The sequence below is a fragment of the Rhinatrema bivittatum genome, chromosome 11 (genome assembly GCF_901001135.1).
Source record: "Rhinatrema bivittatum chromosome 11, aRhiBiv1.1, whole genome shotgun sequence".
In the NCBI taxonomy this organism is placed as follows: Eukaryota; Metazoa; Chordata; class Amphibia; order Gymnophiona; family Rhinatrematidae; genus Rhinatrema; species Rhinatrema bivittatum.
The window spans coordinates 41,039,941-41,066,289 of NC_042625.1; the positions used below are offsets into that span (position 1 = coordinate 41,039,941).

The 26,349-nt window shown below is 45.4% G+C and overlaps 1 protein-coding gene across 1 annotated transcript in view; it reads left to right on the forward strand.

Moving 5' to 3' along the window:
* The window catches only part of PIWIL1 (piwi like RNA-mediated gene silencing 1), a 245,590-nt gene that overhangs the window by 102,142 nt on the left and 117,099 nt on the right, over positions 1-26,349 (forward strand). Inside the window, 3 exon segments of the mRNA XM_029571500.1 lie at positions 8,471-8,597; positions 24,163-24,280; positions 24,564-24,678. Coding sequence (XP_029427360.1) covers positions 8,471-8,597; positions 24,163-24,280; positions 24,564-24,678 — 360 coding nt within the window.

A 26,349-nucleotide genomic window follows, 5' to 3' on the forward strand; every position in this document is an offset into this window, starting at 1 on the left:
CTCTGTACCTTCTCCATCGCAGTTATATCTTTTTTGAGATGTGGTGACCAAAATTGTACACAATATTCAAGGTGCGGTCTCACCATGGAGCGATACAGAGGCATTATGACATTTTCCGTTTTATTCACCATTCCCTTTCTAATAATTCCCAACATTCTGTTTGCTTTTTTGACTGCCGCAGCACACTGAACCAATGATTTCAATGTGTTATCCACTACGACGCCTAGATCTCTTTCTTGGGTAGTAGCACCTAATATGGAACCTAACATTGTGTAACTATAGCATGGGTTATTTTTCCCTATATGCATCACCTTGCACTTGTCCACATAAAATTTCATCTGCCATTTAGATGCCCAATTTTCCAGCCTCACAAGGTCTTCCTGTAATTTATCACAATCTGCTTGTGATTTAACTACTCTGAACAATTTTGTATCTGCAAATTTGATTACCTCACTCGTCGTATTTCTTTCCAGATCATTTATAAATATATTGAAAAGTAAGGGTTCCTGAGGCACTCCCCTGCCCACTCCCTTCCACTGAGAAAATTGTCTATTTAATCCTACTCTCTGGTTCTTGTCTTTTAGCCAGTTTGCAATCCACGAAAGGACATCGCCACCTATCCCATGACTTTTTACTTTTCCTAGAAGCCTCTCATGAGGAATTTTGTCAAATGCCTTCTGAAAATCCAAGTACACTACATCTACCGGTTCACCTTTATCCACATGTTTATTAACTCCTTCAAAAAAGTGAAGCAGATTTGTGAGGCAAGACTTGCCTTGATTAAAGCCATGCTGACTTTGTTCCATTAAACCATGTCTTTCTATATGTTCTGTGATTTTGATGTTTAGAACACTTTCCACTATTTTTCCTGGCACTGAAATCAGGTTAGCCGGTCTGTAATTTCCCAGATCTCCCCTGGAGCCCTTTTTAAATATAGGGGTTACATTAGCTATCCTCCAGTCTTCAGGTACAATGGATGATTTTAATGATAGATTTCAAATTTTTACTAATAGGTCTGAAATTTCATTTTTTAGTTCCTTCAGAACTCTGGGGTGTATACCATCCGGTCCAGGTGATTTACTACTCTTCAGTTTATCAATCAGGTCTACCACATCTTCTAGGTTCACCGTGATTTGGTTCAGTCCATCTGAATCATTACCTGTGAAAACCTTCTCCAGTACGGGTACCTCCCCAACATCCTCTTCAGTAAACACCGAAGAAAAGAAATCATTTAATCTTTCCACGATGGCCTTATCTTCAAGTGCCCCTTTAACCCCTTCATCATCTAACGGTCCAACTGACTCCCTCATAGGCTTTCTGCTTCGGATAATGTGGGGTTCCCCTCACATGGACCTCATGACAACCTTGGGCAACGCCAAGGCCAACAGGTTCTTCAGCCGCTGGAGGGAACACTCTTCGGAGGGAGTGGATGCTCTAGCTCTCCCCTGGCCCACAGACGTCCTTCTCTACGTGTTTCCTCCGTGGCCTCTGGTGGGAAAAGTTCTCAGGAGAATAGAACTCCACAAGGGGTCAGTTATTCTGGTGGTACCCGAATGGCCTCACAGGCTGTGGTTCGTGGATCTCGTCAACCTGACAACAGATGGGCCTCTTCGTCTCGGCCATCTTCCTCGTCTGCTTTGACAGGGGCCCGTGTTTTTCAACCAGGCAGATCGCTTTTGTCTAGCAGCCTGGCTTTTGAACGGAGACGCCTGAGACATAAAGGCTATAAGGAGGAAGTTATTTCCACTCTCCTGCGAGCTCGTAAGTCGTCTACTTCTTTGGCTTATGTACGCGTTTGGAAAGTTTTTTAGGCCGCCTGTGCGGAATCGGGTGTTTCAGCACGCTCTGCTTCGATTTCGTTGGTGCTTTCCTTTCTTCAGAAGGGTCTCTCCAAGGGTCTCTCCTTCAGTTCGTTGTGTGTGTAAGTGTCTGCTCTCGGCTCTCTCCTCTGTAGCGTAGGAGGTCATTCCTTGGCGTTTCACCCAGACGTTGTGCGTTTCTTGAATGGCGTCAAGCACTTGTGGCCGCCCGTCCGCTCCACTTGTCCGTCTTGGAGTCTTAATCTCGTCCTTCGGGCTCTCTGTACGGCTCCATTTGAGCCCATTTGTCGGGCTACGATGAAAGATCTAATGCTTAAGGTGGTCTTCCTAGTTTCTATCTGTTCCACTTGGCGGGTTTCAGAGATTGAAGGGCTGTCCTGTCGGGAGCCTTTTCTGCGTTTTTCTGATTCAGGAGTCTCCCTCAAGACGGTACCTTTCTTCTTGCCAAAGGTTTTCACTTTTCATGTCAACCAGTCGGTGGAGCTCCCCGTGTTCTCTCTGGAGGATGTTGCGGGTTCTGCTGGCGGCGATCTTCGCCGGCTTGATGTGAAACGCGTGTTACTAAGGTATCTCCAGGTTACCAATGAATTTCGGGTTTCCGATCATCTCTTGTCATCTGGAGTGTTCCAAATAGGGGCAAGCAGGCTTCTAAGACTACTATTGCTCAGTGGTTGAAGGAGGTGATTTCCTAGGCCTATCTTTGCCAGGGCCGGGTGATTCCTGAGGGCCTAAAGGCTCATTTGTTGCGTTCTCAAGCTACTTCCTGGGCGGAGAGTCAATCTGTTTCTCCACAAGAAATCTGCAGGGCCGCTACTTGGACGTCCCTGCATACTTTTGCTCGACACTACCGTCTGGATGTGCAACCACCGGTTTTTGGTTCCTTTGGTTGGCAGGTGCTGTCTCGGTCCCACCCGATTTAGGGAAGCTTTGGTACATCCCACGGTCTGGACTGATCCGGGTACGTACAGGGAAAGGAAAATTAGTTCTTATCTGTTAATTTTCGTTCCTGTAGTACCACGGATCAGTCCAGAAGCCCTTCCCTGTTTCTTTCATGTTGTCCACTCGAAGCTTTTCCTACAGGTTTCTGGATGCCAGTTCTATATCTCTATCTTCAGGATACCGGAAGCATTTGTGTTGATGACAAAGACTATGCAAGAGCGTTCTTATTCAGAGTTCCTTCAATGGTTGTAATTGTTACTCAGTTGAGTTTTGTGGTTACTTGCTTGATCTTCCTCTTCGGGGATTTTCTTTGTTCTTTTATGCTTTGACAATGGTTATACTGAAGGGCTGCAGGGTAGGCTCTGTCCTGATATAGGATACCCTTTCAGTTTTGGTCTGTCTCCATCTGCCTGACAGGAGGCTCAACCCACGGTCTGGACTGATCCGTGGTACTACAGGAACGAAAATTAACAGGTAAGAACTAATTTTCCTATATTGAATACAATTTCTTCTCCTCTCTATTTCCGCAGATGCCACCACAGTGCTTTTTTTTCACTGGCATATCCCATCAAAACGGCTATTACAGAAGCGGTAATGCCAGGAGCATTGCCACTGCCTCCATCTTCCTTCAGAGGAGGTCACAGAGGAACGCTCACCATTAACTGTTCTTTAAAGGGGCGCATCGCCAGTACAGAGATCAGAGAGCCCGGTCTTCCCTTCTCCAGGGGATTCCCCGGTAGTTTCACAGAAATACCATCTGATTAACCAGATGAGCCACTGGGACCATTCCTTTCCACTGGAGGATTTGACATACTCCCATTTCATGGAAAAGATAGGCACCTCTCAAGATGGAGGTAAGGAAGGCCCCCGATCCCTGAGCAGAGGTGATGGGGATACTAAAAATACTAGAGATGCCATCAGAATTATCTTTGCTACCATCGCATTCAGTACTAGATAACCCTCATGATGTCGTGGAAATCCCCCTTCTTGGGACTGACGATTCCACGCAAAGAGGATCTGAAGTTTAACGTAAAGAAGACTGACATACACTGTAGTCCAGTTTCCACATAATTCTATAGTGGTAGAATCCGCAATGTGAAAGCTAAGGAAACTAGGCTGTACTTCAGTATGCCTCCAGGGAAAGACCATAAACCCCTGGACAATTTTGGAAAGAGTTTTCCAGAGTGCAGTGCTCACCTCCAGAGTTCAGCAGCATCAATTCTATATGGTGCATTATGTGTATGAATGCATGCATGACCTCATGCCATATATCAGATCAGAGGACGGACAACAGATTACACTGCAACCACTCCATGATCTCCAAGAACGTCTTCATCTCTTAAAATTAGTTTACGAGGGATTTGACACCATATCTAAGACATCAGCAGCCGCAGTAGAATCGAGGTGAATAGTGTGGCTGAGGGCAAGTAGCATCAGGGAAGATGTCCACAAGAAATTGACGGACTTCCCTTGTTTAGCGGACAGCCTATTTGGGGAGAAACTGTATCACAAATAAGAGCAAAATGTCGCAGTCCGATCCCTGTCATAGACTACATCGAAATAATACCCCCAGTACAAAAGACCTTTTTACCCAAGTAGGTCTTACCGACCGTATCAACAATATTGATAGCCGTATCAGCCGCCTGGATGGCAAAACCAACTTTATAAACTCGAGGTTGCCAAAGAGACCAGCAAAAATCACAAACCCATTCGGCGCCTAAACCCCAGCAAGATTGGTAAGGATGATATTGTCACAGCACAGCATGCCGGTAGTGGGAAGGATCCAATTGTATTACAAGCATGGAGCAAGATAACCACCAGGCAGTGGGTATTGATTATAGTTCAACAAGGTTACCACCTGAACTTTCTCAGTCGCCCAAGCCTACAGTCCTTTTCAATAGGTCATGCCCAGGAAACTATCCTGTCCCAGGAAGTCGAGTGCTTGCTTCAACAGAAAACTGCCTGAGTTTATTGCTCCCCAGTACAATCAAGGGTGGTGTTCTAAATACTTCCTCAATCCCAAAAAATCGGGAGGCCTCAGATCTATCTTAGATCTCAGGGCATTCAACAAACATCTCTGGTGAGAAAATTCAAGATGACTTATCTGGGAACAATATTGCCATTCATCCAACCTTGCCACTGGATGTGCGCTCTAGGCCTCAAGGATCCATATGCACACATCTCCATACATCCATCTTGTTGGTGATACCTCTGCTTCAGGGTAGGGGAGAATCACCATTAGTACAATGTCCTCCCATTTGGACTCTCGTCTGACTCGAGAGTCTTCACGAAATGCCTAGCTTTGGAGGTGGCACACTTAGTATGATTGGGAATACGCATATTCCCATACTTGGACGACTGGTTAATCACAGTCCCCTCCAAGGAACTCTATGGTCAGACTCAGAAGCAACCATCACATGTCTAGAGCAACTGGGCTTCCTAAAACTACGAAAAGTCAAATCTACAACTGGTTTAAGCTCTGCAGTTCATAAGAGCCCATATAGAGACTGTTCAAGCTAGGGCCATTCATGCCTTGGTGATGCAGTTCCATCACAGAGACTCCATGACAGTGCACCACATATTGAAGCTCCTCTGCCACATAGTGGCAGTGATACATGTAGTCCCTTTCACTAGATTACACAAGACTCCTTCAGTGGGGTTTATGGACTCAATGGTATCAATTTCTTCAATCCCTGATGTCCCGGATTCAGTTGACTGACCAGATGAAATTGAACACTCAATGGTGGCTAGGCCATGTATGCTGGAGACTGAGGCCCCTCTTCAGCCACTCCTCCACTAGGTGATCGTACCCACAGATGCCTCGCTTCACGGATGGGGCATTTTCAGTTCAAAACGTAGAATTTCTGGACTTTCAGAAAAAGGTGTCAAATCAGCCTTCTGGAGTTGAGAGCAATGCGCTACATGCCATTGCATTTCAACATTTGCTTCAAAGGAAATGCATAATGATTCATACGGAAAACCAAGTAGCCATGTTCTATGTAAGCAAACGGGGAACAGGCTCTTGGAACCTGTGCCAAGAAGCCTTCAACTTTGAAGTTGGGCACATTGCAAGCAGCATACTTCCAGGCATAGAGAAAATGGAAACAGGCAGAGTAAGCGGAGGTTTTTTGCTCACACAAATAGGCCATGTTGCAGACAGTCTCTTCAGACGATGAGATTGATCATGGATCAATTTCTTTGCGACAGAAAGCAACAAAAAGATGAAGAGTTTCTGATCCATTCATCCCTGTCTATACAGGGAAGCACCAGATGCCACCTTAATTTCATAAAGCAAGTGCCTTCTCTATGCATTTCCCCCAATTCCATTTCTCTCCAAAACAATTCAGAAAAGCATGCAGGACAATACCAAGATGATCTTGATAGCTCCGACATGGCCGAAACAACCAGGTTATGCGTATCTTGTATAATTTTCAATCCGCTCTCTGCAGAAACTGGGTTGTGACTTGACCCTCCTAACCCAAAAAGAGGGCTCCCTCTTTATACCCACACCAGTCTTCCCTCAGCCTCACTGCATGGATGTTGAACGTACAGCTATAGCACACTTGGGCCTCCCTACCAATTCTGAGGATGTATTATCAGCCTGGAAGCCGTCTACAAAGAATTGTGTTAAAATGATGCTGATATACAGCATGGGGCAGGGAACATTTGATCAGCCCCTTTACCAGTGCATTAAGGCAGCTATTGTTATGCCTGCATCATCTAGCCAAGATGGGTCTTGAACAGTATCAATCAGGGTACATATCTGTGCCATTGCTGCCTCAGAGATCCCTGATTTCTGAACACCCACTGATCTCAAAATTCATGAGGAGTCTTCTACATCTTCGTCCCCCTACCCAAAAGCCTCCAGTTTTCTGGGAATGAATGTGGTTCTGGCAGCTCTAATGGAAGCCCCATATAAGCCCTTGGACACAGCTGACATAGAATACTTGGAAAGTGCTATTTTTAGTGACCATTACATCTGCACATAGAATGAGTGAGCTGCAGGCCTTGGTTCACTTCCCTCCCTAACTGCAATTCTGCCATGACAAAGTAGATTCTATGAACACACCCAAAATTTCTACCAGGAAGTCATACCTGCTTTTCATATTGATCAAGCTATTATGCTTCCCACATTTTCAAAACCACACACAGGATAGGGAAAAAATGCCTGCACATCCTACATTGCAAGAAGGCCTTGACCTATTATAAGCATATTCATTCTCATGGCTAATTCATACTGTTTATCAGCAGGGAAAAGCAAGTTTGCTTACTTTAAACTTCCTGTAGATAGGATGAATTTGTGTTTTTTCATAGATAGCAGGATGAATTAACCCGGCTTTCTCACCGTCCTCCATGGACAGCATGTCTTCCATGTCATTGACAGCTATTTGCTTGGATATGGACTGACGAGGCTTTTGGAAGCTGATTCACATGGGAAGAATCACACATGCCCAGTAGAACTAAAAGCTCTACAAGCTTTGAAAGACAGCTCTGCCTAGCGCCACCTGATGTCACCCATGTAGCAAGACTAATTCACCCTGCTATCTATGGAAAACACCATTTATGGTAAGCAAACTTGCTTTTTTTTTTTTTTTTTTTTTTATCTGTGGAAACCCATTTGAAAATTGCCCTCAATGATTTTTTTTGTCCTTGCAGATCCTCTTCAGGTATAGTGTGCATGGACTTGAATAGTTAACTTTACAGAAGCTGAAAAACTCAGAGGTAGCAGCCAACATCATACAGAAGCTTAACAAAACAATACAATTTTTGTCTCTGGTTTCCTGAAAATTTAAAAATTACCAAAAACTCATAATTACTGAGGGAAAGCACTTCAAATCATGAATATGCAGTGTAAAAATGTAAACTCACCATAAATGTGTGCATTAATGTAGCATATTATACATTTAAAAAAATGACTGTTTACATAGTGTGTTGCTGAAGTTGATGCGGAATGAAAGGGGCGATTTTATGTAGCTCTCTGAGGAGGAGCTGGATATTCCACTCTCCAGTGGACTCCTATACTGATAAGTGTAGTAGAGCATTTTTGTTTTTGGGAGGAGGTGTACTTCATCAGGCAGTTTTAATGGCTTGGAATAAACTGAGATTGCTGAAAAAAGCTGTTAAAAGGTACCTATCGTGTTGCTTTATCTTTTTTTTTTTTTTTTTCTTCCAGCTGTTGAAGTATGATATAGTAACAGGAAACATTGTTGACTATAATAACCAGGCTAAAGCTGTAAATGACTGCACTTTAAAGTGCAAATCCTACAAGTTGAAATTGTAGGTGATATTGTCGTATAGCCCTCTTATATTTTGTTCACGTCATATATAGCTTCTGTATATTGTATGCATAAATCATGCCAGTTGAACATTTTGATATGGCAATAAGGGTTTCAGTACTTTTTGCTCTAGTCCCTCTCAGCGTACAGGGGTTTGTATTGGAAACTTGTAAGTAAATTTGTGATTTTTTTTTTTAATTAGATCAGTTAAGAATTCTATAACAAGACTATCCTAACAATTTTCAAAATTCTGTTTATATAATAACATTCTGTCCTGGTTTTCAGTATCTGCCTTTTTATGGTATAGTATTCATGAAGGAAAACTAGTCCTTCCCAAGAGGCAGAATAGCTACTCTGGGCCATATCATAGGCTTTTTTACTGGAAGAAATATTTAAAGTTGAAGGATAAAACATAGTTTGTGTGTCTCTGTACAGCAATATAATCAAGAAATCACTGACATGAACCAACCAGCATTGGTAAGTCAACCCAAAAGGAGAAGAGGACCAGATGGTTCTACACCAGGACCTATAATGCTGATACCAGAACTTTGCTACCTCACAGGTAGTGTACTAAGCTTATAACATTTTGCATTGCATTTTGTTTTGCTAATGAATTCTCATGAATGAACAGAGTTGAGAAAAAATGTTCCAAAATATCTGTTCCCTGTACGTACCCGGATCAGTCCAGACAGTGGGTTAAGCCTCCTTTCCAGCAGGTGGAGACAGACTAAAACTGAAAGGATATCCTATATGAGGACAGAGCCTATCCTGTAACCCTTCAGTATTCGTCTGTCTCCAGCAGGTGTAGCAGCTCCCCTTCGGTTCTCTGCCTTAGGCTAGTCAGCCTTTCCTTCTTCTTTTCCTTAGGCTCAAGCAAGTACTATTTGTAGTTGTCGTTCCTATTTAAAAAAACAAAACAAAAAAAAAATTGTTCTTGGTGACTTTTTTTCCTTTTTCTGGGAGGGAGACGGGCTCAGTCTTCCAGCTCTTGCCAGGCTCAGGGGGGCTTTGCCCCTTGTGCGCTGCATAGCCTGAGTCCGTAAACGCTTTCAGGTGTAGGGACAGAGTCTCTTCGGGTCTCGTCTCCCCCCCCCCCCCCCCCCCCCCCCCCCAATCTGGCTGCTGAGAGGGTTTAGAACCTGCTGCTGCGCTCAGTACAAAAAATAAATCTGTGGTGGTACAGGAACGAAAATTAACAGGTAAGAACTAATTTTCCTTTGCTACCTATCTAAGAAGTGACATCTGGGCAATTTTCAAATTGATTTAAGTACATAAATCTACTTTTGAAAATCAGTTGTGGCCTGTGCACACAAGTTTTGTATGCACTTTCACTTGTTCTGTGCAAAGGCATTCCAGGAAGGCAGGAATGGGGCAGAGTCGCACTTACTTTGTAATTTCTGATTTTAACAGTTATGTGCACAAGTTATACCTTGCTTGGAGTAGGTGTATCTTTGTGCAAGTTAATGCGTGCATATACTTTGCTAATTACCCAAGAATTATAGAAGTACATTTCCTTATCCTGCTATACCAGTCCACACAAGTGGGCAATGCTTCCAAGCAAGGAGGTGGAGACAGAACTACATGTTTTGCTTAATATCACTCACAGTACGTAAGTTTGTGTAGCAGTAAACGTTGTTAGTAATTTTTGGTTTGGTGTATGTTCGCTCATTTTCTTTTTCCCTTTCTACCTCTACCATGGTCTTTTAAGATTGCTTTGTTCTCTATATTATGGAAATTTATAAAAAAAAAAATAGAAAACATAAATAAATTGTCAGTATTTTACTGATTCCAGCAGGTGCAGACGCGTGGACTGGTGCAGCGTTTGAAGGGCTGTATTTCTGATGGCAGTCCGTTCAGCAAGGCACATCTCGGAATTACAGGCCTGGTCTTGCAGAGATCAGTAGTTGGTCTTAGGTTTTTACCTTAATCCTTCAGTTTCCTTACTGACATTTAGATCAAAGGAGTGTAAGGGTGAGAATAGAGGTGTACATGAACTGAATAGATAGAACCATTTTGGGACCCCTTAGGGTGAAGCACTAGGTGCAGTATATATTGGTCAGAGAAAACCAGTTCCAGAACAGCCAAGAGCACATGCAGCTCCCTGGTTGATGGTCTCCAGAGGGTATTTGCAAGGCAGTAACCTGGTCATACTGTTTCCTTTCCTAAGCATTATTAATTGAACATCTGGGCTAGGAATGACTCTTCCTTCAGAGGCAGGGGTCTTTGAGCAGCCTTGACCTCCTCCCACTCATCATAAAGGAAACTTATACACCAGAAAATACGGTACCTAAGATGCATTTTTTTCCCTGGAATTCCTGTCACTGTCTTATACACTGCTGCGACTAATATGTGGTGCTTTCAGTGTTGGCGTGTCTTTTTCTTTTTTTCTTTTTCTTTTTCCCTTTCCCTTTCTCTTTTCCCTTTCTTTATCTCTTCCTTTCGCTCTTTCTTTCTCTTCCTTTCTCTCCTTACAGACCGCCTCCGTGCAGCCTCAACACCACGCAGCCTACTAGCATTCAGACCCCCTTCCACGTGGCCTCACCAACAGCCGCTCACACACGACATAGCCCACTAATGTTCGGTGCTCCCCTAGGACGTCTCCCACATACATTCAGAATGCTTGGCACTCAACTACTACACCTCATCCTCTTGCAGACCATCACCAGGATCACCTGTGTCTTGTCTAATGATGCAACTTACCTACTGAACTTTTCATGCAAAGGGCTGTTGAGACCTATACAAGGCTGCGACCTATACACTGGAAAATGCAGTACATCTCACTTGTTTGGACTGATAGATATTGAAGGAGAAATTGTAATCTTATCTGATAATTTCCTTTCCTTTAATCTTAGTATACCAGTCCAAAACCCTTCCAGGTTGGTCTAGGCAGTCTTTTTTTCCCTTCTTCAAGCCTTCCCTTCCCAAAATGGAGGAGGAGAAGAGTGGTAACCATGGAGTAGCTTCGGTTTCTAAAAGATTAATTATAAGTTACTACTTGTTTACTGTTTTGATGATTGTTCAGTTGATTTGCTCTGACAAAGGTATATGGGCAAGGTTTATTGCTGCACAGGCTCTTCTACTATGTATGTCAAGGGAAACGTGTAGTCCTGTCTCTACCTGCTGGCAGGCATAACCTACTCGTCTGGACTGGTATGGCAGGATTCAAAGAGAAAATTATCAAGTAAGATTACATTTTTCCTTTTGCATGCAGGTTTGCATGCAAGTTTGCTTTTGAAAATCCCTGGACTGTTTGAAAATTACCTTCTGAATGTGTAAATGTCACTTTCTCCCTGGACAAGCACGATAAATCATGCATACAAGTGGTATTGAATTGGAAAAAACTCTCTCAGAGCTCAGTAGGACAATATGCTCATGATTTGCCAGTATACTGCCTGCACTCACATATCCTCTAGGTTCAGAAAAGTCAAGGAACTCAGGTCTTACAAATTCTTGGACTGTCTTCAAGCTTTGACCTTGGGGATCAAAAAGAAACCATCTTTACCTAATCTGAAAAAGGTAGCAGCCGGTCATGCTCAGTGCCTATGAAATTGGAATGCCACCCCCACGCTATTATATATATTTTTTCAGATAAGGTAAAGATGGTTTCCTTTTGATCCCCAAGGTCAAAGCTTGAAGACAGTCCAAGAATTTGTAAGACCCGAGTTCCTTGACTTTTCTGAACCTAGAGGATGTGTGAGTGCAGGCAGTATACTGGCAAATCATGAGCATATTGTCCTATTGAGCTCTGAGAGAGTTTTTTCCAATTCAATACCACTTGTATGCATGATTTATCGTGCTTGTCCAGGGAGAAAGTGACATTTACACATTCAGAAGGTAATTTTCAAAGCAAACTTACACGCAAAAGGAAAAATGTAATCTTACTTGATAATTTTCTCTTGATAGTGTTTGCTCTATAATTTTCTCGATAATTTCTTGATAATTTTCTCTTGGTAGTGTTTTCTCTTGATAGTGTTTCTTGCTGTGAGCAAGAAAGAGCTGTAGGCTCTTTCTTGCTCACGGCAAGAAAGAGCCTACAGCTCAGAGATACGCCATGCCAAACAGATCACCACCAGAAAAACAGTTTTCAAAGTAAAGAGCCATAAGGTGAGATCATGCAGCACCAAAAAGTAGGACTCACCAAAAAGTAGGTCCCGTTATCGAAAAAGATCTTTTTCTAGTGGTGATTAGTTTGGCTGTAGTGACTGGTGGGATTTCTAGTCGTGCTTTATTGGCTGATCTCATGTTGTGTTGCATGTGGTGGATTTGTAGAAGGGAGTTGAGACAATCATAGTCGTGGTGAATTGAGTTGTGTATTATTGATAGTGTTTTGTATTAGATTCTTTTTTCTATGGGGAGCCAGTATAGATCTTTTAGCACGGGTGAGATATGGTCTGTTCTTTTGAGTCCATTGAGAATTTGCGCGGTGGCGTTCTGTAGCATTTGTAGAGGGTGTAGGGTTGATTTTGGAAGACCTGTCATGAGGGAGTTGCAATATAGTCGATGCTTGAGAAGATCATCATGAAATTTGAATGCCACCCCAAGAGATAGTGTTTTGTGTATTCTCACAGGACAAGCAGGATGGTAGTCCTCACAAATGGGTGACATCGAGGATGGAGCCCTGTACGGAAAACTTTTCTGTCAAAGTTTCAACAAGCTTTGACTGACACTGGCACACTGGGTGCACTGAGCATGCCCAGCCTGCAATTATCCCTGTGAGCCACAGGTGTCTCCCTCAGTCTTCTTTTTTCCGCTCTGCAGTCAGCATAGCGGTTGGAGCTCTGTGAGGATTTTTTAACTAATTACCTCATGGAAACACTTAACTTTTCACTTCAAAAAACACTTTTCCCTGCACAGGTCTCCCTCCGCGTACGTTTTTACGACGCTCGGTGAGTACTAATTCTTATTTTTCGGTCGGTTCCTGTCACTATCTTAAGGCTGTTAACTGACTGAAGCCTTCCCTTCCCCCATTTTTCAGTTAGCTTTAAACAGCTTGCGAGTATCTCTGTGACACTCTGCTTGCTTATGCTAGTGGGGTAGGGATTTTTTCCTTAACTTAGGACCTCTGTAGCTTCAAGTCCTTCGTTCCCTGGTACCCTCACGCAGTCGATACCCTATCGCTACACCGGGACCCGCCTAAACCGCCCTGGGCTTTTATATGTCATCAGCGCCCCTCCCCCCACGGTGCCCTGATGCCTTTATCCATGTTTTTTGCTTTTCAGTGCTACCAGGCTTTTTCCTCCTACGCACTGTTTTTTTTTCCTTGGGCTTCCTCTGTGCCGTCCCTACCCGGATGCATGCCATTGACGCACACGCTGTTAGTCACTGCCATGCATACTCGGGTCGCCGCCACCGCTGCCCGAGACACTTTTTAACGATCCCAGGGTCACTTCATCGATGCCACCCCCCCTTTTGGGGATGCCATCGATGCCCCATCCTCCCCACCGATGTCCAGCCCTTTCCATCAGGGGGCATCGGTGCCACATCGATTCGTCGGTGGGCATCGGTGCCGGATGGTCCCCATCGATGGACATCGGTGCCGGATGGCTTGTCAGTCGATGGCATTGGTGCCGGATGGCCGTCCGTCGATGGCATCGGTGCCGGGTCCTTTTGCATCGATGGACACCGATGCCCAGGTGTTTCATCCATGGGCATCTATGTTAGAATGCATCCATCGAGGGCAGTCGATGCCAGGCTGCTCCCATCGGTGAAATTCGATGCCCAGGTGGGTCCCATCGGTGGATATCCATGCTGGCTCGATTCCGTGGATGGGCGTTGATGCCAATGCCAGCCTTATGGCTGGCATCGATGCCCATGCCGATTCCAGGACTGGCGTTGATGCCGGGATGGAATTCATCGACTGGGAGATCCATGCCATCGATTCCATACGTGTCCATATCGATGCCACCGACACACGTGTCTGGGGCACCGATGCCATGTACACTTGGAAATCTGAGTCTGTCCAAATCGATACCGTCAACGTCTGTGGCCCTATAGTTTGATGCCCGTGGCCATGCCACAAACGGCATAAATGCCCGCCTCCATGCATCGATGCCCTCGACACCTCCGTTTTCCTTCGGTGTCCTTGACGCCCTATTGATTCGACTTCGACTCAGTCGATGCCGGTATCTTTTTCAATAACGGCAATGTTTTTCGATTATTCGATTCCACATCGTTTCAAAGATACCTATGCCACTGCTGTCAGTGCCCGTCACTGTCATCATTCTCCTGGCCAGTCATCGACGATTTTTCATACCCATTTTGATGATATCCTCGAAGCCCCTTAGGTTGCCTTCAATATCGTCAATACCGACATAGCACCGCCACATAATACCCTCGCCTCCTCACATTGCTCCACGCTTTGGGTTCTTTTTTAAGCCCCGTATTAGCTTAAGACACTCCATTGTGTCAGGAGCAGAGCAGGCGTGCTGACAGTTCGTCATCGATCGCCTTCCAGGACGACGAGGGCTTCCATCTCGGCGCTGGGGAAAGACCGGGCCGAGCACCGTGGCACCCATCATCGCCGACATCGTGATCGTCCGCCGCTGACGCCATCCAGCACATCGGTGCCATCCTTCTCCAGGCTGGACAACGCTCGGGCAGAGCGACATCACCACTGCCATCAGCACTGTTCCTACAGTTTTGGCAGTCCTTGGTGATCCAGAACTTCCGGATCCAGGTCCGACAGCTTCTGCATTGGCGTCACGACACATCGAGCCGCTGTGACGAGGGAAGGGAACATGAGTTCCGTTAGGGCTCCTCTGTTCCTGGCGTGCCCCACCGTCAAGTGGTGTGGGACTATGGCCATCTGTTACACTTAGCAGTCTAAACGCCACTCACGCCTGGCCTGTCTCCTCTGTACCTGTGCCACCATACCGGGTTTCAGAGCGAGATGGACGTTTACGTCCCCGGCCTTACCCTCGAGGACTCTGGAGACCGTCGGGGTCAACAATCTTCACCGGCTCGTCTTGCGGCGATCCACGTCGGATGGTAAGTACCCGCTTCGGCGGCATTCCCATAGAGTTGTGTTCTCCCATTCGGACCGTGGTTCGAAAAGTTCTGGGTCATGTGCCTTTTAGAACTGTATTAGTGTCACATATCACTATGTTAGCTATGTTAGCCACAATATCAGGAGAACCCCTCTATCTTCTTGGGATTGCAGCAGGGCTTCTTCTCTTGTCAGTAACAAGTCCCTGTGCCGACCAATGCTCTGACTCTTGGTTCCCTCCCAACCAAGGTCCAGCTGCATTGGCTGATCTGCTAAACATGAGATTCAGCAACCATTGCCCCATGTACAAGTCCACCTTGAGGCCTGGCCACAGGTCTCGGTGTCTCCTTGTACAGCATACAGAAATGCGGGTACCACTTACCGCTCACACACCTGCAGGAGCCTACATGATATCCTCCATTGGGACACCTCTTGGTCTCCCATCTGGTCAGATATCAGAGCGGCCACCCCACCTTGTACCAAAGTCCCGGTACACTCCCCCAGGCGCTACGAAGTGCAGAGGGGAGAAGGGAGGGGGGTTGGGGAGTTTTAATTGCACTATTCTTTCTTTTAACAGAAAATAGTTACTCTCCGCACATCCTGGACCTAAGAAAATCCAACTTTCTTTAGACGTCACAGGTACAATGGTATCTTTGGTTACCATCACTCCATACTGCAGTAAGTACATTATTTTAATGTTTCTATGTGCTTTATGGTGAGTCAACATTACAACCCCAAGCTCTGCCGCTGGCACCAGCTTCGGTAAGTGAACTGTCTCTTGCATCACTGTTGGTGAATGCTGTTTTCTCTGAGGAGTGTAACATCATTCACTTTCCTTGCATAGACTACTGCTAACCACTTTCAGTACATGCAAGGAGCTCTCACTTTTTTCAGGACTCACTATACATTTACTAACTGGGATTACTGTCACTGCCATAAATCCCTTCTGTAACACTTCTGGACACCACAGTCTTAAGACCCTCTTGTCCAGCATGCGCACAGACATTCTGATACATTGTTATATGTCCCTGCGCATATTTTCCATAACCTCAGCCTTTCAAATTTTCATGGTTGGGCTATGGGGTTTCTTCCCACTATGCATTTTTCTCATAATTCAAAACTGCTATGGGTTATATTCAGTGACATTCTATACTCAATGGACCTAAGTGGTTTCATTGCTTTCGTCCCTGATTCTTATCCCAGTTCGAACTAGGACCTAGTCTCCTTCGACTCATGCTCGCAATTCCTTAGGGTTATAAAGTTTCTCCTGAAAGCTGTCAACCCATTATGCATCTATTGCACTCCAGCATAGTTTCTCATAAACGTCCTGGACGTTGCACCCATGAGTTATGCCCTTATGCCTTCCAATACTGCTTTTGCAACAATTCTTTGTGCATACAGACAGACAGCATAGGGACAATGTGCTTTCCAACTCATAAGCACGCACAACCTCTTAGCTGCTCTGCTAGACAGCTGCGCAGCTCTACCCTTGGCCCTTGTTCACTTCATGCGTCCTTGGGCCACATATCTAAGAGATTTAATGAACGCTCTATCTGACCTTCTCCACGTAGGTTCTATCCTCTCGAATGGTCTCAATTACATGTGTACAGGGCAAATCTTTTAACGCTGAGTTTAACTAAACTTTCCTCTGCGTCTGCATCATTCCATACGATGCACAGGTTCTGCTCCCTACACATGTTTCCTATGCGTTCCCTTAGATGCCTTTTCTTCCATCAAAGGCCTCTTCAATATATCTCTTCTGCTGCCTCTCGTAGCCAGCATTCTTCTAATGTTGAACTGGGATGGGGTTCAGTATTCTTTTCCCCACTCCCTGACTGAGATCAGTATGCTTCCCATACTTCTCAATCCATCATATCAGTAACCTTTTATTCCCTCACCAGTCAGTCCCAAATCATAGACTTACTGATGTTCTTAGGTTCTGGTAGCGTCACAAAACCTTCTAAACATAAATCTTGCCGTTTAATATGGCAGGCTTTACCTCCTGACGCTAAAAAAAAAAAAAAAAAAAAAAAAGAGGTATTACCCCTTTTACTTTTCCACCATTTTTTTCTTACTCCCTCGGATTCTGTTCTCCAGACATCCTCCACATAGATACACCTTTCTCTTAGGAGGTGTATCGTTTTGGGAGTTGGGTTCCCGTTTTCGGTAATCCTCTCTGAGTCGGCTTACCATGGATTATCCACTGATCAAGCCGCCTCTATTTCTCTAATCACGGAATGAACATATATATTCTCCTTATAAGTCTCATACATTCTACGTTTGAGCCTTTCCATTCCTCTCTTCCACAGTTTGGCAAGGGAACTTCTTTCCCTCTTAATGTCATTCCTGCCAGCAGGGTCCGTGAGTTATGCACTCTTTCCATACTCACCTGACTCCGTTCCTCTGCCACTGAGTAGTTCTACGCATTCAACTTTCTATCCTTTTCAGGTAGATGTTGTATCTCCTTTCCTCAGGAAATACTCTATTAATTTTTCCTAACCTCTCTCTCTCGCCCTAGGGAGAGACTGGGTTTTCCACATTCCTGGACAGTAATGCTGCGCTTACATTCTATCTACATTGCACTGCATTCCATGTGAATTCCACTTGACTCTTTCCTTCATGCAAGGGTCAAGCTGCTACTTCCAGTGGCCACACAGACCTAATCCTTCTGATTAAGTAGTCTATATTTCCTTTCCTACCAACAAGCAGACATTTCACTACAACACTGTGGGTATCCACATACTGTTGTGTCCGTCTTAGCCTTAACAGCTTCCCTTTGGTTACTGCTGCTTGTACTTTTTTATCAGGTTGCAGCCTGGAGTCCTCTCCATACCTTCGCAGCCTATTATTGCTTACATTTGACTAGCCGGCATGCTCCATGTTTGGCCAGTCCGCCTACTCTTACTTTTTTCAATTCACTACCCAACATCCTTCCACGAACCCATTATGGTGTTGCGGATGCCCTCCGTTCCCATTTCCACCTCAGTCGTTACGCCTTTGCGCATCTGCGGTGTATCTGGTGCATTCCCGGGCATCCTCAGCTCGGTACTCACCCATTTGTGAGGACTACCATCCTGCTTGTCCTGTGAGAAAGCAAATGTTGCTTACCTGATGTAACAGGTGTTCTCACAGGACAGCAGGATGTTAGTCCTCATGAAACCCGCCCGCCACCCCGCGGAGTTGGGTCTGTATACTTTTATTTTAGTTTCGCTTGCGCTTTTTAGCTATAAGACGAGACTGAGGGAGACACCTGTGGCTCACAGGGATAATTGCAGGCTGGGCATGCTCAGTGCACCCAGTGTGCCAGTGTCAGTCAAAGCTTGTTGAAACTTTGACAGAAAAGTTTTCCGTACAGGGCTCCATCCTCGATGTCACCCATTTGTGAGGACTAACATCCTGCTGTCCTGTGAGAACACCTGTTACATCAGGTAAGCAACATTTGCTTATACACACACACAAAACATGCAACGCAACATGAGATCAGCCAATAAAGCACGACTAGAAATCCCACCAGTCACTACAGCCAAACTAATCACCACTAGAAAAAGATCCTTTTCGATAACGGGACCTACTTTTTGGTGAGTCCTACTTTTTGGTGCTGCATGATCTCACCTTATGGCTCTTTACTTTGAAAACTGTTTTTCTGGTGGTGATCTGTTTGGCATGGCGTATCTCTGAGCTGTAGGCTCTTTCTTGCCGTGAGCCATTTCTACAAATAATGGGCTGAGGACTGTACCTTGCTTTTTGCTGAAGGTGGTATTGGGGTTCCATTTAAATCAGTCTGTTTACCTGCTCACACTGGACAGGGAGAGAGATGAGCGGGATTATCGATTTGTTGCATGCGTTAGATGTGAAGTGGCATCTGATGTGGTACTTGAAGGTTACTTGCTCCTTGAGGAAGACTGATTTGCTATTTGTTCTCCATGGTGGAGTGTTAGACAAGGGGAACCAACATCGCAGGTGACAGTAGTCCATTGAAATTAGAGGTCATCACGGCTGCCTATGTGGGTGCAGATGTTCCGTTGCCTAGGCAAGACAGGGCCCATTCCTCTAGAGCAGGGGTCCCCAACCACCAGTCCGCGGACCAGGACCGGGCCGTTGGGGTTTTTATGCTGGTCCGCAGCGCCGCTCTCCCTGGCTACCGTTCATTGGCTGCCGCTGCTGCAGGGAGGCGGGGCGAGGCTGGAGACCCGCCTCCTCCAACCCCAAAAGGGAGGAGGCACGACCCGAAAAGCAAGATGATCAGCAGGGCCGTGGTGGAGCTCACGTCACCACGGCCCGAAGAAAACAGTCGCGTCTAAACGTGCAGGTGCTCCTCCTCCTTTCTGCCCACACGGCCCCGGAAGAAAAATGTTGCCGGAGCCGCATGGGCAGGAACCACATGGGCAGGAAGGAGGAGGATCATCAGCCGCGTGCAGAAGAGGAGCAGCGTGGCCCAAGAAGACCAGGGCCGCTGCAGATCCCATCCTGCAGCGGCCCGTGAAGAGGAGGCCCAGAGGTGAGAGAGAGGCTGCGGGTTTGTAGAGTGTGTATTAGAGATGTGAATCGTGTCCTCGATCGTCTTAACGATCAGTTTCGGCTGGGAGGGGGAGGGAATCGTATTGTTGCCGTTTGTGTGTGTAAAGTATCGTGATAATCGTTAAAATCGTGAGCCGGCACACTAAAACCCCCTAAAACCCACCCCCGACCCTTTAAATTAAATCCCCCCCCCCCATGCCTTAAATTACCTGGTGGTCCAGCGGCACACTAAAACCCCCTAAAACCCACCCCGACCCTTAAAATTAAATCCCCCCACCCTCCCGAACCCCCCCCCCATGCATTAAATTACCTGGGAGTCCTCCGTAGCGGCGGTCCGTGGCTAAATCGGGGGAAGGGGGAGAGCACGAAAACCGGCACACTAAATCGTGAGGTCTTCAGCCGGCGCCATTTTTCAAAATGGCCGCCGCAAAATAGCGACGGCCATAGACGAAAACGATTTGAAGCAAGAGGTCGTTCCGGACCCCCGCTGGACTTTTGGCAAGTCTTGTGGGGGTCAGGAGGCCCCCCCAAGCTGGTCAAAAGTTCCTGGGGGTCCAGCGGGGGTCAAGGAGCGATTTCTTGCCGCGAATCGTTTTCCATACGGAAAATGGCGCCGGCAGGAGATCGACTGCAGGAGGTCGTTCAGCGAGGTCTGGAACCCTCGCGAGAGGTCCGGACCTCGCTGAACGACCTCCTGCAGTCGATCTCCTGCCGGCGCCATTTTCTGTACGGAAAACGATTCGCGGCAAGAAATCGCTCCTTGACCCCCGCTGGACCCCCAGGAACTTTTGGCCAGCTTGGGGGGGGCCTCCTGACCCCCACAAGACTTGCCAAAAGTCCAGCGGGGGTCCGGAACGACCTCTTGCTTCGAATTGTTTTCGTCTATGGCCGCCGCCATTTTGCGGCGGCCATTTTGAAAAATGGCGCCGGCTGAAGACCTCACGATTTAGTGTGCCGGTTTTCGTGCTCTCCCCCTTCCCCCGATTTAGCCACGGACCGCCGCTACGGAGGCCTCCCAGGTAATTTAATGCATTTGGGGGGGGGTTCGGGAAGGTGGGGGGATTTAATTTAAAGGGTCGGGGTGGGTTTTAGGGGGTTTTAGTGTGCCGGTTTTCCTGCCCTCCCCCTTCCCCCGATTTACGATTTTTTGACGATAAATCGGGGGAATTGGTATTGTATCGTGGCCCTAACGATTTTTGACGATTTAAAATATATCGGACGATATTTTAAATAGTCAAAAAACGATTCACATCCCTAGTGTGTATGTGTGTGTGTATGAGATGAGTTGATAGACTGTGTGTGGGAGTGAAGACCTGAATGTTTGCAGAGACAGCATGTGTGTGTGTGAGAGACAGCATGTGACAGTGAGTGCCTGTGCTTGAGCAAGACAGCAAGTGGGAGTGAGAGGAGCCTGTGTGAGAGACTCGGACAGCATGTGCCAGTGAGAGACTGTGTGTATGAATGATTGTATGAGAGAGAGAGCATGTGAGAGCGAGAGTGTGTGTTTGTGTGAGAGAGAGAGAGGGGGGGAGAGAAAGCATGTGAAAATGAGAACCTGACTGTGTGTTTGAGGGAAGAAAACAGGAGAGAAAAGAAATAGAAAAAAAAGACAATATAAAAGGAATTGGCAAAAAAATAAGAAAGGAAAGCCTGTGACCAACCGATTAGAAAACTAAGATAAGACAGCAGATGTAAAAAAAAAAAAATTACTTTTTACTGATTGGCACATGTAATCTTTGGGAATGTGCAAGAGTAGCACTTTCTCTATGCAGATCTCACAATGTACGAGATCAGCATGGAGGAACTGGAAACCCATGGGGCCTGCACAGAGGAGGCAGCAGAATGGGCTTCAGTGCCAGTAGCAGCAATCGGCACCTCCCCAATATCACGCGGCAGCAGTGACAGTGGCAGCAGAGGAATGAGAGGCTCTGAGGTTGTGAGGGAGCCAGTGAGAGTGAGAGCATGAGTGTGTATGAGAAAATCCAGGGGAGTAAGAGTGTGTGTGTGGAGGGGGAGAGAGTATCTTACAGCCTGAGAGTGTGTCAGTGTTTGTGAGAGCGAGAGGTTATGGTTGGGTATAAGAGCATGAATGTGTATGTATGTGACAGTGTATGTGTGAGAGAGAGAGTTTAACCTAATCCTCGACAATATCAGGGTGACTGGAAATCAAGAGCTCCCATGTATGGAAAGCAGGGGCTTTTTAAAATCCTTATTAGTTTTAATTATTGTGTGTTTGATATATGTGCTGTTTTGAAATATTTTATTGGTGTTTGGGAAATTGTAAAAAATGTATATGATTTTAATTAATAGAAATTTTATTTATCAGTAGTTTTAAAGTATTCTTTATTAGTATGGTTTTACTATTATAACTGATGCTTTATGTTTCTTGATTTTATTTGTTTTATGAGGAATGGTGGTTCTGTTTTTCCATTGTTAATACCCAGAGTCTGGCTTCTTGGTTCCATTTCAGTTTTTTCTAATTTGTGCTCCTTTATTTTGTATTCTGTATTTGGTGAGGGTCTATCTCTGCTCTGTGTGTGTGACCATGATGAGAGATTCTGCTAGCATAGGGATCTATAGCAATCGGGTTTGTTTTGTTTCCTCAGTAGGTGGTGTATTGGTATTCTAGGACCCAGTGTAATATTTACCCTTGCTTATTCACAGGTAGGGTTATTGTTGTTTGAGTCCTTGGCGTTATTACTGTTATGTTGCGATGGGATTGCAGTCTAGATTTTGAGTGTCTTTTTTGCGGGGTTTTGTGTGTTAGTTCACAATGTGCCTGGCAGTGGAAGGTGTTTGTGCTGCTGTTACTGTGAGGTGACACCAGCATTTGAAAATATCTTTTACTATGATGAGCTGTAAGGGAAACATCCAAGCTCCATTGTTTGGGGGAATTTCAGTGGATGCACAGAGTTACAGAACTGGAGGTGCAGGATTTATAGATGTCTTCATAATTAAATAAGTAAGCACTAAAATCCAACCCCATCCATAGCCCTGCCCCCATATGACCAAAGCCCGGTCCCTGGTGCAAAAAAGGTTGGGGACCACTGCCCTAGAGCACAAGATTCTCGTGGGCAGAGATTCGGTTGTTTCCTGTCAATTTGTTGGGCAGCAACATGGTGATCCTTACATACTTTCTCCAAGCATTACTGTTTGGATGTTAAGGCTTAAGAGGATGCGGTTATCGTGTGGGCACTGTTGATGGGAGTGCAGGCAGCCTCCTGCCCATTTCGGCGGTGGTGTTGGTACATCCCACTGGTGTGCATTGGACTGCCTGTGTCTAGAGGAAGGTGAAATTACTTCTTACCTGATAATTTCCTTTCCTTTAAAGAAGGCTGGCCAATCTGCATCCCATCCTGGGCTTCCTACTTGGTTTTGGTTTCAGTTTGTCTTTATATGGGGACGAAGCAGAGTGTTCTTTGTTTTGAATCATTTAAAGGACTGGTAAGTGAAGAACCAACCCCTAAGATCAGTTATAGAATTTTTTTTTTTATTTACTGAGTTCAGTACTTTTGAGTTGGCTGGACGTAACGAATCATTAACTGTTAAGTCATGGTTCAAGTATAATCAGTTTGTCCACAGTTTGGCTTTTCTAGAGATACTGGTAGGCTGATGTTGGGGCAGGGCTATATGTCTGTGACATCAGCAATTCAGTTTTCTCTGTCTCCATCTGCTGGTAGAGAAGTAATCCATGCATCTGGATTGATCTGGTAAGACTCAAGTAAAAAAATTAACTAAGAATCAGCCTTTTCCTTCATTGCCTATTACTGCTTTGCAGCAAGAAAATATCTTTGGAAAGGTAGTTCTTTGAAGCTTATTGAACTCTACCTTCCGTCCCTGGGTGATTATAGATGGACTGCAGTAATCTATCACTGACCTGCAAAAATTGCAAGCAATCCTTAGCTTGGGAGGCCCCACTTGTGTGGCTGATTTTTGTCCTGCTGTTTGTGGAGAACACCTGTTACAGGCAAGCAGCTTTATGTATACTACTAATTTGTAACAGTGGAGTAGTCAGTGTGAACTTTACATTTTAAATAATTTCTTAAACATTTATCTGTCCCTGATTCGTGGAAGGAGAAGTAGCAGGCTAGAATTTACCTGACAAGTTAGGAGTGTTCTGGAGGCATAAGTGGAAGGAGCTGAGTTAGTCAGCAAAGTTATTTGGCTAACTCCGATATTCAGAGTTAGCCAGATAATTTAGTTGGCTAAGTTTGGTCGGGCTAAAGAGCTGCCCGAAAACTTACTGGATAAAGTTAGCTGGCTATCTTGAAGATAGCCAGCTATTTTCAATAGTGTAGCTGCACTATGGAATATACCTCCAAAGTTGGATGAATTTATCTGGACAGCACCTGAATATGAATCTCTTAGAATGTAACAGCTTCGGGCTAGAGACTTACTGTTCCTGCATGTAACTTGTAAAGTGCCCTAGTTTAAGGCACTATGTAAATGCCACAATGATTCAAAATCTCTTCTGAAATGCTCTGTATTTGCCACAGGGCCAACTATTCATCGCATTTGCTGGCAGACTAAAATATAAATGGACTGATTGCACTAAAGACAAAAGTTTAATTATACCTTGGATATATGTGCGTAATCTGTTGTGTAAACATTTCATTTTTCTTAGGTTTGACTGATAAAATGCGTAATGATTTTAGTGTGATGAAAGACTTGGCATTTCATACAAGATTGTCACCTGAGAAGAGAGAGCAAGAAGTGGGAAAACTTATAAGATATATTCAAAAGTACGTAATTGTATTCACTTGCATCAAGAAATGTGTTATCGGATATTTAAAAGGCATTTTCAATATCATCTGTTCTTTACTTCTATAAGGGTCCTCAAACTTAGGATGAATGTAAAATGAGTGCACATCCTAAAAGTTCCTTTTTTGTGTTTGTACCTGTTGGCTCAAGTACCATATTTTGATTGACACTGTACAATATTTAACTTAGAAGCACCAGACTAGTTCTACTCCAATAATTTAATTTGATTTTCATTTTATAATGGAACTTGTGTGTTATGAATAGGGATGATAATGTTCAGAAAGAGCTTCGTGACTGGGGTTTAGGTTTCGACACCAGCTTGCTGGCCTTTACTGCAAGAGTTGCTGAACCAGAAAAGATTCTTCAAGGAGGCAAAGTGGTAAGTAGTAGTATAGCTTTTCTAATAATCTAGGATGCTCTGTTCTGAGGAACCCAAGACAACAGATCATATGCTTTCATATGGAGAAAGTATTGACAACGTTAGGCATAAATGAATAAATATAAAGGACTGTTATATGTATAAGTTGTGGAATCCTTATTTATACATTCCTGAACATACCCAGATCAGTCCAGACAAGTGGGTTTTACCTTCCTACCAGCAGATGGAGTCAGAGAAACAAAATTTTGATGTACTGCTACATAACAGAGTACCACCTGCAGTCCCCTCAGTATTTTTCTGACTCCAGCAGATGGTAGAGGTGCAACCCTGAAGTCTGAGACTAAGAGAGAAATTGAAGTAGGAGAATTTTGGAGGAAGCTCCCTGAAGTGTTAGGCTTCTTGGTGGACCATCCCTCAGGATGAGCCGGGCATCTGGGGGGGTAGGAACCCCTGCCTTGTGTTCGCCTGCGTGCTGGGAGCCCTGAAAGCCAGGGAATTGGTTCTTTCAGGGTCTCCGAGGCCTCTGTCTGCAAGGCCCCGGAATCAGGAAAGTACCCCTGTGTGCCTCTTTTGATTTTGTATCTGTGATTTTGAAGTTTAAAAAAAGAAAAAGGCAAACAGCTGGTTGCTGGGGGGGGGCGCGGAAGGTATGGCCACAAGGCAGCAAGGACTGCAGACTTCGGCAGATAGAAGGTAATTATTGTGCTGGTCCACGTGTGTTAAGGAAAAAAAAAGGCACGCACCAGCGTGGCCATTAAGGCTGGTGGTAGTTGCAGGCCGAGGGGTGGCCATTGGTGTGGGAGCATGTGTTATGGCGTCTGAACCATGCAAAGATGTGTGCTGGAGCCTGCACGCTTGAATTCTTGCTCCCTCTGTCCTGGTTGCGTTTCGGAAGAGGAGGGTTCTTCAGCAGGGGTGCACTGGGAGAAGCGGATTTCCTGCCCTTCGGGGGGACATCAGTGTCTGCAGCCGATGGTTCTGGGGGGCCCCACAAGATGGTTGGATCTGTGGAGGGCTGCGGGCAGGAGTCCTTTTTAACTAGGGAATCCAGAGATTCCCCTTTCCTGTTTTTTCTGTGGTTCAGGTGGACTCTGAGGGGGGGATGCTGACGACAGCCTGGAGCAGGGAACAGATTGCACTGAGGGATTTTCGCCAAAACTTATCCTCTTCATGCATAAAGTCTTCCTGGCAAGGAAGGGGACGAAGGAGAAGCGGGCAAGAGTTGGGCATCCCCTATCAGCGCCAAAGAAGCTTAAGAGGGCTGCAGGTGGGTCCGGGAGTCTACTGTGTCAGATGGAGTTGGAGGTGGACCCCAGGTATGGGGGGAACTCCATGGATGATTCGCAGGATATCCCTTTGGACCACTAGGGGGTGGTTCCAGACGCTGACGTGACTGTGGCATCAGGTGTGGACCTGGATGTCGCTAAGGACGACCCAGATCCGGACGAAATATCGAAGGGAGATGATTCTAGAGTTGTCTATATTACTTCTTATTCCCCAGGACTTGGAGGAATTGGGAATTAAAGTGAATCAGGAGAAGTCGGATAGCGAAGTGGTGAGACTGTTCCTGAACAGGCTGAGGGGCCCTCCCAGAGTGCCTCTCCCTTACCTAAGATCAGGAAGTTGGGAAGCTGCATCCCCTGATGGAAGAGACTTTGGAGATACTGCGGG